The following is a 13,072-nucleotide window of genomic DNA, read 5'->3' as shown; positions in this document are numbered from 1 at the left end:
AAATTTAACACCCTTCAAAATATTTAAATAAAAATGAATATTGACAAACTAAAAACTGAATTATTAGATGAACTTTACTATTTAATAGACTTTTATTGAAGAAGTCGAACAAAATTTTTAAACTCGAAAAACTCACTCACGAAATTTGACGAACTCGCACATGCTTCCATCAAGTGTATTGCCAAGGCATGCATTTATAACAGCGTCAAACTATCTCAACTTGTCAATTAAGGGAACAGCAAAGAAGAACGAATGATTCTGAATTAATACTTTGAAAATGTTATAAGCTAGAAGCCATCCGTGAAATGGCTGATATTTTGTGGGAAGTAACTTAGCCACTCTAAAGTGTGGCTCAGTTTTTGAGAGACATTTTCAAATCACGAGACAAGACATAAAAAAATTACAAACTTTAAAATGGAATTAAATTTTTTTTCAAATGTTCGAATGGATTGCAGCTTTATCCGAATTGGTGTTAGCTATTTTATCCTTGAGACACGAGGAGAAAAAGTGGTTATTACTTTTAAAAAGAAATAAACATCTTTTTTATGTGAATCATAGAGAAACATTGCACATAAGTTGAAAGTCTTCAAAGGAGTCTTTCAGTGTATTCAGAAAATAACTTAAAGAAAAACACAACGACGACTGTGAATCACAACTACAAAAGTGGAAAAAGAATTGCAAGACGTGGCCACAAAAGGTTGGGATATTAAGCTCTTGTCATTCTAGAGTTAAATGCACTGGCATTAAGAACATGTTTAGTTCAACAAGAATTCGTATTTCAGGAAGATAACGATCCTAAGCGCTCTTGGTAGCTGTGCAGAGAAAATTGATACGAATAAGAAGGAAGAATTTGGAATGGCTGCCCTAAAATTCGGATTTTAACTCCATTATGTTGTTATGGGATCAACTATCAAAATCAAACTCTGGTCTTTTTTGGAAATACAAAGAGTTTCGTGTAAATAAATTGAAATTAATTTGCTTAAAAAATTGACGTAAAGAATATGTTTAACATAATGTTATACGTTTTACATAAAGTGCAAATCAAGGCAAAAGAAGGATTTTTTGAAGTACGAAGTATTTAAATCAAACTGTATTTACTTTCAAACTATTTTCAAATGACATTGTATTCACATTATGAATTATATGATTAACAAGAATAACTTTTTTTGCTGTTGAGAAAATTCAATTTTTTTTCTTGTGGACATTATGAACTAGGGAAATTTAACAAAAAAAAACGCTTAACGTGACCACAGAAAACAGCAGCATAAAGATTTTCATAACTTTATGACGGACTTGATTTTGGAAGTTTCTTAAACAACAAATCTTCTAAATATTTTTCCAACAATCAACAAGTCATTCCGTAACAACCTTGTACTCTATCTACCTAAAAATATCTGTCTAAAAATTTTTCCCAGAAATTGAAAAAGGTAAACAATTAAATTAAATACAAAGTAATTAGTTACTGATGCTGTAAAGAAGGCAACTCTAAATATAGCTTAAGTAGAAGTTAAGCTATTTAAAACTTTTAAATAAGTCAATGGGCCATGGTAGGTACCAATAACTTCAGCGAAACTTTAATTGTTGAGTGACAAAAAATGACGAATAGTGTTTCGTAGTTGTTAGCAGAAAAACAGATTGTAGACAGAAAATCCATTACAAGTAAAGTCTTCACTTCTTGCAAGTGACGCATAAAAAATTTCAAATGCATCTTTATGAATATTTTTTAAGTCTTTTTCTGTACCAATCTTGGACATCAAAACCCATAAAAACTAATACCAATCAACTGTTGCTTCTTGTTTTGATCTCTTTCTTAAAACAACTCAACTCAAATAATTTCAGATTGGTCCGCCCATAACTTTAAATAGTTTATTGTCATGTAACTTTTTAGGATATCATTAAGTTTTTTAACAATAAAAAATTTGAATGGAAACATAAAAATGGGTTTTAAACTCATTAGTCATACTGTTAAAATAGCGAATTATTAAATCCATTTCACAAGTTGGTAAAATGTTATTTAAACATTCATTAAGGTGGTGGTAAAGCTTTAATAACAAATGATAATCAATGAGCAAAATGCAAATTTGATGTATTACATATCAAAAACTAAATTATACAACTTCTTGAAATAATTTGAAGAGAAAAAAAAAAAGCCTCGCTTACCAAATTTTAAAATATAAATAAGAAAATTACCCAGAATGATTGATGAATGAATCTTAAGATTAAATTCTGCAGTTACAATCAAATTTTCAGGATTTATATATTATACTTATATGGAAGTATTGTACAACTTCTAAGTTCTAATGTCATTTAGTTCATGAAAAATTGTCTATTATGTCCAACTGACATTTGCAGCTGGTGGAATCTGATTTGTCTAGTCTTTAGAAGTAATTGTATTTAGTTCATGAGACTAATGTAACACCTACGTGAGTATGGAATCTTTTCAGATGTTTCAGAAGTGTTCAACTGCCCCATCTTGAGATTTTGGATTGAGTATTTTTCTTTGTTTAAAAACTTGGATAAGCGAGGAAATTTTACCCTTCAAATTATTTCAAAAAGTTGTATATTAAAGATTTTGAAATGTATTACCTTAAACTTACATTTTCTTCATTATCTACGTTTTATAAAGCTTTAGCACTAACCTTCAGTGAAATTACATCGTAATCAATTCTATTTTTGTTTTACTAAGTTCAACAAGCCATATTTTGAATGTTTCGTTACCTAACGCATTGTTTAATGAAAACTCAGGTTTTATCTGATTCGGTAGAATATTTTTCTGAGTACACAAGACCACTTCATGTCATAGAAACTTTAGAAACCTAAAGTTATTTAAGGCCATGGCGGCGAATACGCTTTAAGTAAAAATCAACTTAGCTGGGTGGTCTTGTGTACACACGCATGAAAATACACTAATTTCTCTAAATTTTCAAAGATTTTTAAAAGACTTTCAAAAAGATTTCAAAAAAATTTTTTATTAAAAAAAAAAAATTGAGTATTTTCATGTGTGAATACGAGATTAAAATTTTAAGAGAGAGAAAAAAGAAAGTAACTCGGGAGAAAAATTGTATCAAATAATTCATTTTAATTCCGCATGGCGGAAACTCTACAAAGTCAAAGTTCGTAACCATTTACAATTTTGTATGAAATTCCTTTACTTGTCACAAAACCTTAAGAATGGAAAATATCATAAAGCAATAAACCAAAAAAAAAAAAAAAAAAAAAGACAGAAATTCACAAAGAAAAGACAGTAAGAAAAAAGAAAATGGAAAATTAATATCAAGAAAAATTAACTGAGATAAATTTTATTACAATTAAGAGCATATTTTATAAAATCATAATTTAATTGTGACTTAAGCATTTAAATTGAAGACATTTTAATGACTTCCCCAAGGCCCCCAGGCTTTACCATGTTGACCACCTGCAACAATTGCAGTAAGCGTAGGAAAGTCACTAACTGCATCCGCGGCATACTCTTTCGGTTGGGGAGCACTGGCATGAGGCTCCCAAGGCGCACCCTTCACAACATAACCTTCTTGCTCAACAGGTCTTTCACCGCGACGTGGAGCGATATATGAAGCCATCAAATCTTTTTCCTCTTCACGTTCACGTACAGTATCCATCTTTGAAAAAAAAAATATAAATAAAGATGTGTAGATGTTCATGTCAATCAATCAACAACATTGTTTTGAACAAATCTATTGTATTAGTGTGCCATAGACTTTATCACACATTTAACAAACAATTCATTTTTTGCAAAATAAAACATCTCACATATTCCTCTTCAAGTAGTTGTAAATGCTCTTTGCAAGCTTCACAAGACTCTTCGTCTCCTGAAATTACGACCAGATTTGGATTATCTTGTCGAGGAAAGCGAATATCAACTTTAAATTTCTCCATAATTTTTCTCACACTACGACCTTTCTGCCCTATTATACGGCTGTGAATGCGATTATCAATCATGACCTCTAGCGAAACTTGATCTTGCTGTAAATAAAAACAATTAAATAAATGTATGTGAAGAAACAATTAAAAAACAATTAAATGTATGTGAAGAAAAACTAAAAACTAAAATTTATCAGCAAGTGGTAGAATTATAATTTTGTGATATTTCTGCAAATCTGTTTACAGAAGTAATTTCTGTAATGCAGTCTAACTTACCATTTCCTTGATGATAGACTCTATGGCTTCTTTAGCTTTAATACACTTTTCTTCATAGCCAGTTAAGTATATCTGATTGGCTTCTTCATCATTAGTAGAATTAGCTGCTTTTGGAACACGTATATTAACACCATATTCATCTCTTAATTTTTGTATCATTGCTCCTTTGCGGCCTAGCAATAAGTATACAAAATAGTAGAGCATTTAATTGTGAATCTGCATTGCTAAACATTTAAAAAGAGTTTAAAATGATTTGCAGTTACAAATTACCTATTAATTTGGAATGATAAGCATTTGGAACATTAACCACCATCTCAAACTGCCTGAGCTTTCTGTCTTCATTTTCAGATTCAATTTCAGCATTACGTTTGTTGAGAGCATCAATTGCATTTTTCACATTTGCTGGTGGTCCTGTTATAACTATATGTTCATCTCGAAGATCAGCAGATGGTACTGCTATATTTACATCATATTCATCCATCATTTTTCGAATATTAGCACCCTTTGCTCCAATAATGAAGCAGTGATTTTTAAATGGAATATTGATTGTTTCTGAAATAGGCACCAGAGCCTAAATTCAAAGCAAGAAAAATTGTTGCCAAAATGTAAAATGTTAAAAGAACACTTTAAAGTAACTTAACAGTAACTCTTTAGCTTTAGTTAAACCAACCTGAAGAGCATTGTATGCTTCCTCAACATCATCTTTCTTTCCACTGATTAAGATTACATCAAGCTTACTGTCTTCGGTTTCTATTGAGTTCGCTTCGTTATTTGATGATTGACGTTCAGGAAATTTAATCTGAACGCCAAATTTTGCAGCAAGTTCTTGAACATTTTTGCCTTTATTACCTAAAACAGCTCTATGATGAATGTGTGGAATAATGCATTCCTTTTCAATCATAGATTCCAAATCATTTACAATCTCCAAAAGTCTTTGTTTAGCACCTTCAACACACTCCTTTGCACCTAAGATAAATTTTTTTTTTCAATTAATTTAATTTGGCTAAACTCACTTTTAATAAAGTAATTCTTGAAGAGGACAGAAAAATAAATTGGAACTGTATCCTAGTAACTAATAATTTGTATGATATAAAAAAACTACCTTTCAAAGAAACCTTGTTTGAATCAGCTGCCTTAGGTAGGCTTACAGTAACCCCTCCAAATTCATCAGCTATGTCACGAAGAACTTGAGCTCGTCTTGCAATTAAATGTCGATGGTGCTTTGGGTCAATTAATACTTCACCTTCAACAATATTATTCTAAAGAAACCAATAAGTTTTTGTGGATTTTGCTTACATGGTAAAAAGATAAAACAAAACTGAAAAAGAAAACTTACCAAATCCTTAATTTTGTTCAAAAGGTCTGTTTTGGCTTCTTCAACCCCTTCTTTTGTTCCAATGATAGTAATGAGTTCTTTGTTTTCATCACTTTTTGTTGGGAAAATAATACGAGCACCTGTTTTTTCACGAACCTTTCGAATATTCAAACCTCCTTTACCTATCAGGAATCTGTGATGTTCTGGTTTTGCAGTGACTTCTGCTGTGTAACTATTTTCTTGGCGTTCTTCTGCAAGTTTTTTTAACTGAATCTAAAATATTAATTGATGACATAGATTAATCCAATATCCTAGCCTCAAATGTTATAAATTTTAAAAAGATATAACTTGCCCACTTCCTCATGAAATTTAAAAATACCTCAGCTTTTTCAACATCATCTTTAGCACCACGAATAACAATAATATCACTTTTAGCATCTTCCGAAGGAAAACGAATATTAACATCACCGCACTCAGTCATTATACTTTGAATGAGTTTCCCCCCTTGTCCTATCATGGACATGTGAAGTTTTTGAGGAACTTTTAGTTCAACAGATACTACATTTGCCTAAATGAATAATATACAAAAATATGTTTAAAAAAATAAATCAAACTTTATAAGCTTTTTTTATATCTCTTAAACAAAATACTCACAAGCTCATTTTGGATTGCTAAAATCATTTTTTTAGCCTTTTCCACTTGCTCTTTATATCCAGTAACAGTAATAACATCACTGTTACTTGTAACAGGAGGAATTTCAATAACTGTATTTGTCTCTTCTTTAATTTTCTTTATGTTGGCACCATTGCGACCAATAATGTTACCATGAAAGCGCTTTATGATAGGCACTTCACATTGATAGCTGGAAGCAATGACATCTTGTACAAGTTTTTTCATGTAGTTATAGCATTTATCAACTTCTTCTTTAGGTCCTCGAAGTGTTACAATGTCACTTTTTTTACCAGTCTCAGGAAATGATATTTGAACATCAGGAAACTTTTCATGAATTGCACTTATATTTTCACCTTTCTGGCCAATAATATTTTTGTGAAGTCTTTGTTCAATAATAATATCTTTAAATTTTTCATTATCCTTTAAAAAGAAAAAAAAAAAAAAAAGTTTAAAGAATAACATTAAAATTTACCTAGCTACTTTATTCACAGAATATTAGAAATGCACAAAAGATTGATTGAAAAAAAAAAAGTGGCCAATAATAGTTCATTATTGGATATCTCTTGCAAAGTAGTTTCTCAGCTTTTTTTAGATACTGTTTAGTGCATTTAGTCCCTTTAACTGCTTGATTAAAAAAATAAATAAAAACAAACCATTTTTGCAGCCATCTCAAGGATTTCCTCTTTTGCTGCAGCTACACCCTGTGGACTACCTTCTATATGGATAATATTGGATTTTTTATTATCCAATGGGATATTAATGGAGGTTCCAGTCTCATTTTTAATCTTACTTATATTTGCACCTTTTTTACCAATTATATGACGATGCCATTTTTGGTCCACTTGAATGTCAGCAAATGACATGGTGTTTTTCTGAAATTAATGTTTTTTTTCTATTAATAAAATTTTATTAATTAATTTTTTTTTTTCTATTAATTAAATTGAATTGTTCATTGCAAAATACTATAATCTTTTATTTTGTATATGAAAGTATTTCAATAATTGAAGATATTATAAGTCTAAATTTGAGTATTTACCAGCTCATTCAGAGATAACTCAAGTAAATTTTCAGCAACATTAACTTCATTAGGATGGCCTTCAATAAGTATTTTATCGTCTGCAAATTCTATATGCACCTAAAAAGATTTTATATTAACAAACATTTTAACATCTTAATTATAATGCTTCTTTAAATACATGATATAAGTTTGCCGACTTAAAGCTTACTTTATTGTCTAAATCCTGTGTAATCTTTTTAATGTTTTCTCCTTTTCTGCCAATAATAAACCGATGAAGCCATTTTGGTGCATGTAATTCAGTGGTAATACAACTGTTTGCCTAAAAAATAAACATGAAAGTACTAGCATTTTTTTTTTTTTTTAAATTCTTGTTACTTTAATACCCATTTAAAAATATAATCAAGCAACTAAATTTACCTTATATTCAACACATTAAATTTACACAGATTTTAGAGACATACTCTATCTTTTTTTACTAATTTTTTGTTTTGCTACTCTTTTTTTTTTTTTAATACAGTATTTTTAACTATATTCAAACTTTTCAGATTAAATTATGAATTTCTTTGACCCATCAAACATAAATCATATTATTTACAATACATAATATTCTTTAAAGCTTGTAAAATTATTTTTCAAATTTAAAATAAAACTTTACACCTAAATTTTATGACTGCTAACCATTATAATCCCATCCCTTCATGATTAAGTTTTGATAAGTAATACCTTTATAGGAAATAAGAATCAAGATTAAAAAAAGTTTTAATACCTTTTCATAAACCATTGTAAGTGCATTTCCTAGTTTATCTCCATCACCACGAAGAGTGATTGTCTCATTATCACTATCAGAGGAGGGAATTTCAACAGAAACTCCAGTGGCACGTAAAATATCTTGAATTCCTGATCCTTTTGGTCCAATAACATAGCGATGCTGGTTTTTTTTAACCTATAAATAACCTTCACTTAATTACAAATTATATAAAAAGCAATGTTTTTAATTTTGTTAATAAATATTTGTTTTTAAATTTAAAAAAGTAACTTAAAACTATGAAGTGTCATGATTTTATTCTATATTAGAAAATCATTGGTATAAAAACACACCTCTACAGAAACTGTCTTACAAAGCTTCTCTCGACGCTTATAAATGTCCATGATCATTTTAACAGCTTGTTGAACTGCTTCTTTATCTCCAGCAACAGTAAGTTCATCTTTATTTACTGAAGGAGGTGGAATATTGATTCGAGCACCAGTAATAGATGCAATTTCCTTCATCTTCTCATTGTCAGGTCCTTGGATAAATGGATGGTATATCTTGGGAATATTTAGGCGTTCAAATGCAAGCTTTGCCTAAAAATAATGTTACATTAAACAAACAAAATTTTCTACTATAAGAATTGAGGCTCTAAAAGTTTACATTGAGTGCTTACTTGTTCATCTGATATTAGTTGAATTTCATGTTTGGCTCTATCAATACCTTCCTTTGTGCCCACAATTCGAATTATCTTAGAGTCTCGAGGAATAGTTATTTTTGTTTGAGTCATCAACTCAAGTTCTTGGAGCTTTTTACCACCTTTTCCAAGAACAAAACCATGATGTTCCTTAGGGATTTCAATCTCAATGCTTGCTTGAGTTTGCAGACCTGCTACAATAAATCTCTTTGCCTGTGCAGTTGCCTCTCGCTTACCTGTTACCATTACTGTCAAACATTGGTCTTTATTAACACTAACTTCAATTGTAGTACCAGTTTTCTGCATTATATCACGAATCAATTCATTTTGCCTGTCAGCATCCCCAACAATCGGACTGGTACTTTTGAACTTACGTTCCTCGTATGGAATTTTAAACACCTATATAGGCAATCAAACAATACCCAAATGTATTTTTAAATATTAAAAATAAATCTTTTAAAAACACGAAATACCTTTTAAATGTAAAAAACATACCAATTTTTTTTTATAAATAAAAACAACAGCAACAACAACAAAAATGCTTAATAGAATTTTTAACTCAACACATTTGACAAATTCAACGAGTAGAGAAAAATTTCTATAAACAAACTAAGTAAAACACACCTGTGTTGCAGTTGATGATAAAATAGGTCGGAAATTTTCTGCTTGTTTTGGTTTATTTGAGTTTTTTACAACCCAGGCTGATTTATTGGCATCTGCACTGGATTTAGGAGCTGAACTTAGAGGGGGAAAAGCATCAGCATATGTTGGAGGACTTGACCCAGGTTTTTGAAGTTGAGAATCAGGTTGGTCATCTTTGCTCAGATCAATTGTATCATCTGGTGAACATGTCCCATTTATATAACCATTGGTTGTAGGAAGGTTTGATATTGAACCATTTAACATTAATGATTCCATATCCATAAATCTTGTCCTATTCAGTCAAGTCTAGCAGCTCCACTAAAAATTTATTGAATATGAATATTGAATATTAAGTAATACTCAGTCAAGTCTAGCAGCTCCACTAAAAATTTATTGAATATTAATATTGACAATAAAAAATAATTTCACTATTTTATAATAACATAGGTTGGCACCAAATTCTCCCTTAACTTTTGATATGTGATTTTTGTTATCACTAATCTATAAGCTACCCTTGTCATGATTGCATTAATTTGAATTAAATATCTTAGTGTATTTCTCATCAATTTTGTTTTCACATTTTTTTCTTGTTTTGGTTTAGGTCTTTATCAATTTTACCAAAAATCTTATTACTACTAAACTGTGCAGCCTTTATATCCCCTTATCCAAACTTCATCAATTTTAAAATTTTATCTACAAAAAGTGGTATGATACAAAAAAATCAGATAAAATATATATGGATTCAGTATAGTTAAATTCATGAGTCAAGAATAGGTTTTCCAAGGAAAACATGTCAATGATACTACAGTGTTATGCAATAGTTGAAAATTCACATAACATAAATTTCAAATGCTTCTCCTGAAAAAATATTGTGGTAAAAAAAAATTGGATACCATATTGGATTCAGAAAGGTCCAAATTGACTAGGGTAGCTTATAAATTTTACCAGAAGGGCCATGGTTTTGATGTCACAGTGCCACAAACATGGTTAAAAATGCATTTTTTTCAAACTTTGAAGGCCTTTTCTGAAAAATTTATAAGTGATGGAGCAACGTGGATTCAGCATCTTCAATTTAACAAAAGTCACCTATCAAAGTGAAAGAGAGGAAAAATATTTCATTTTTGCTAACAAATATCAAAACTCATTTACTTACTACAATGTAAAAAAAATGCAAATAAAGGTCTGAGAATAAAGAAAATAAACAATTAGTTTAGCAGCAGTTATTGTACAAACATTAAGAAAAGGAAAAAGTTTGAACAGATATAAAATTACAGTATATATCATTGTATAGGCTGAAACTTTAAATTCTTTAGGAGAAAAAAAAAGTGATCTCAACACACACACAAGATATATAAATTTTTAGTTCTAAATTAAAAATAAAAGAGAAAAGTTTTATATGATTAAATTACTTATATACTGGTATAAATTTAATAAACTTGAAAAGAATGTTTAAAGTTGAAAATAAAATTTGACATAACTTATAAATTGTTCTTATTTTCGGTACTTATTTAAAAATATTAATAGGATGGGAGAGGGAGGAAAAAATAATGTGGCCCTAGTTTTGATCATTTTTAAGTTTGAGTGAAGATAATTTATTGTGAAAACAGTTTTTTTTTAAATATATTTTTAAATCTACACTTCAGAATATTATTTTGCATAGATTTGATGTGTAAGAAAAACTCCTAAGTTTGGAAACATACTGGTATAGGCTTTTTCTTTGAGCTAAACACAAGCCTTCCAATGCACCAATTCTAGGGGAAATCTGGGTCTATGTTGCAATTTTCCCCTTCAGTCTATAACAATCTGTATATATATTCAATAAAATACTAGCTTATATACATCTATAATAATATATTTGCCACAAATAAATTTTTTCATCTGCTAACCATTTATATATATAAAGTTTAAGATTAGTCAAAAATGTAATGTTTTAATATAATACTCCATTTTTAACTTTAAAAATCTCCATTCTAAATAGCTATTAGTCTATTTTTTTTAAAAAACAGCTCAATATTTTAAAAGGTGCTAGTGTTTTCTCAAAATACGATAACTTGTCAATTAGAAATATTTATCAATCCCTGTCCCCCTATCTTCTTAAAATGATGTTACAGTTAGACAGTGTAAAAACTTCTCTTTTAACATGTTCAGTATAAATCAGCCCTGTATTAATTAGAGGTCATTGTATTGCAAAATGGAAACAAAATGAAAAACAAATTTATTTCACATTTCCACTTTATAATAGTCAATTTTTTTTTTTTTTTTGTTATTAAGTTTATTCTTACATGATTCTTTATCTTAAAGGAATTTAACTTTTTTAGCGAAAAAAAAGTTTATAGGAAACAACACATTTCACTTAAAACTAAAACTTTGAATAATTAATAACATTTAGTAAAAACAATTATTGTTTGATATCAATCCATTCCAAAATAGATTCTCAAACAAATAAAATAAATACAAAAAGGGGAAATTAGGTTGCTACAATCCTTAACTATGCTATGGTATTTTTAAAAATTTTTTTTGCGCAAAAACAACGTTAGAAAATTTTTTCTTGTAGATAAATTTTAGAGAATTTTCATAACATAACAAACCATAACCAACAAAGTTAAAAAGTAATTTTTTTTTTACCTGTTCAATAAACAGAGGAAACTGCTGCCGTTAAAGGTGATCCGGGTTATATAAAACTGCTTTTTGCCACAGCTTGGCTTACAAATAAGTTCTATCCAGAACTATAAGCGTTCCGAACTTCGTAAAGAAACTTGTTCTGTTGGTAGATTTTACTCATCACATTTTAGTTGAAAAATCCATTTTACTATTGTTTCTCAACCAATTGAAAGCGTTTATTTTTTTCTCGTGTTATTTTTGTCTTTTCAGTAAAGCAAATATCTATACGGGCACATACGTTTAACGATGTGTCCACGCAGACAGAAAAATCTCCTCCACAATATATTTTTAAAGCTGTTTTTTTAATACGATTATTTGGAAGATCTTTCGAATAACAATTTACTGAAATAACATTTCCGCGGCTAAGTTCATTCTCCATGATTATCATTCTTTATTTCCTATCTTGTTATTAATAAAAAAAATGTCCATAGTTTTTATAGGTTTTAAAACCAAAAAAACCTTTTTAAGTTTTTTTCCGCGTCTTTTAGGGAGATTAAAGATGTCAGTGTCGAGACTCATTTAATGGGAGATATAGTTTTAGATTTCTTACATAAACTAAATAAACTTGATAACCATTCTCATGTGTATTAGCTTAAGTAGAAAATTGTGGAATAAGGTAATTATCAAAACACGAAATCATAAGTAAATAAAATCACGGCTGGGTATATATTTTGAAACAAATTGAAACATTCCTCATTGCGATTAACCGCTCTCTTTCTTAACTGAACAGTACTTCATTTTACAAAATAAAAATAGTTTAAATTAAAATTAATTTTGATCGCAACAACGAACGGTGATTAATATCACTTATAATTTCATTAAGACAACAAATAACTAAAAAAAAAGGACTTGCTATCATTCGCTGAAAGAGGTTCGTTGTGTTTAAGCTAAACTATAATTTAAATACAATAAACTTCTTTCGAGAAAAATAGTAGAACTCTTTGAGGAGGAATGAAACAGTCCATTTTGTATTCGAAAAGGATTCAAATTTAAAATTAATAAAATTTGAGTTAAAGCCACGTCATTTTTTTTTTTTTTAACTAATTGCTAACAAAAGCATTTTAATACAATTTAAACTCAAAATATTTACAGAAATCTAAAATGAAAATACAGAAAATACATATTTATACAGCTTAGCAATCTCTTATTGAATGCTCGTTCATT

General features: G+C 29.1%; 1 protein-coding gene across 1 annotated transcript; it reads right to left on the bottom strand.

The window, feature by feature from the left end:
- Positions 1–3,047: 3,047 nt before the first annotated feature.
- Positions 3,048–12,095, bottom strand: LOC145185763 (vigilin-like). Its single transcript, XM_080061771.2, has 17 exons — positions 11,873–12,095; positions 9,230–9,565; positions 8,585–9,004; positions 8,259–8,504; positions 7,927–8,103; positions 7,369–7,479; positions 7,179–7,277; positions 6,796–7,014; positions 6,125–6,562; positions 5,850–6,038; positions 5,492–5,743; positions 5,258–5,414; positions 4,826–5,121; positions 4,426–4,726; positions 4,156–4,328; positions 3,769–3,981; positions 3,048–3,617 (listed from the first exon to the last, which is right to left on the bottom strand). Exons 2-17 carry the CDS (start codon positions 9,527–9,529, stop codon positions 3,372–3,374), a joined length of 3,837 nt encoding a protein of 1,278 aa, XP_079917897.2. The 5' UTR covers positions 9,530–9,565; positions 11,873–12,095; the 3' UTR covers positions 3,048–3,371.
- Positions 12,096–13,072: the final 977 nt, after the last annotated feature.

Source organism: Hydra viridissima, unplaced genomic scaffold (genome assembly GCF_058129835.1).
Source record: "Hydra viridissima isolate aposymbiotic clone 2 unplaced genomic scaffold, HvirCarnegie_v1 scaffold_9, whole genome shotgun sequence".
NCBI lineage: Eukaryota > Metazoa > Cnidaria > Hydrozoa > Anthoathecata > Hydridae > Hydra > Hydra viridissima.
Note: the sequence above shows the minus strand (reverse complement) of the source record. Positions and strands in the feature narration are given on the sequence as shown.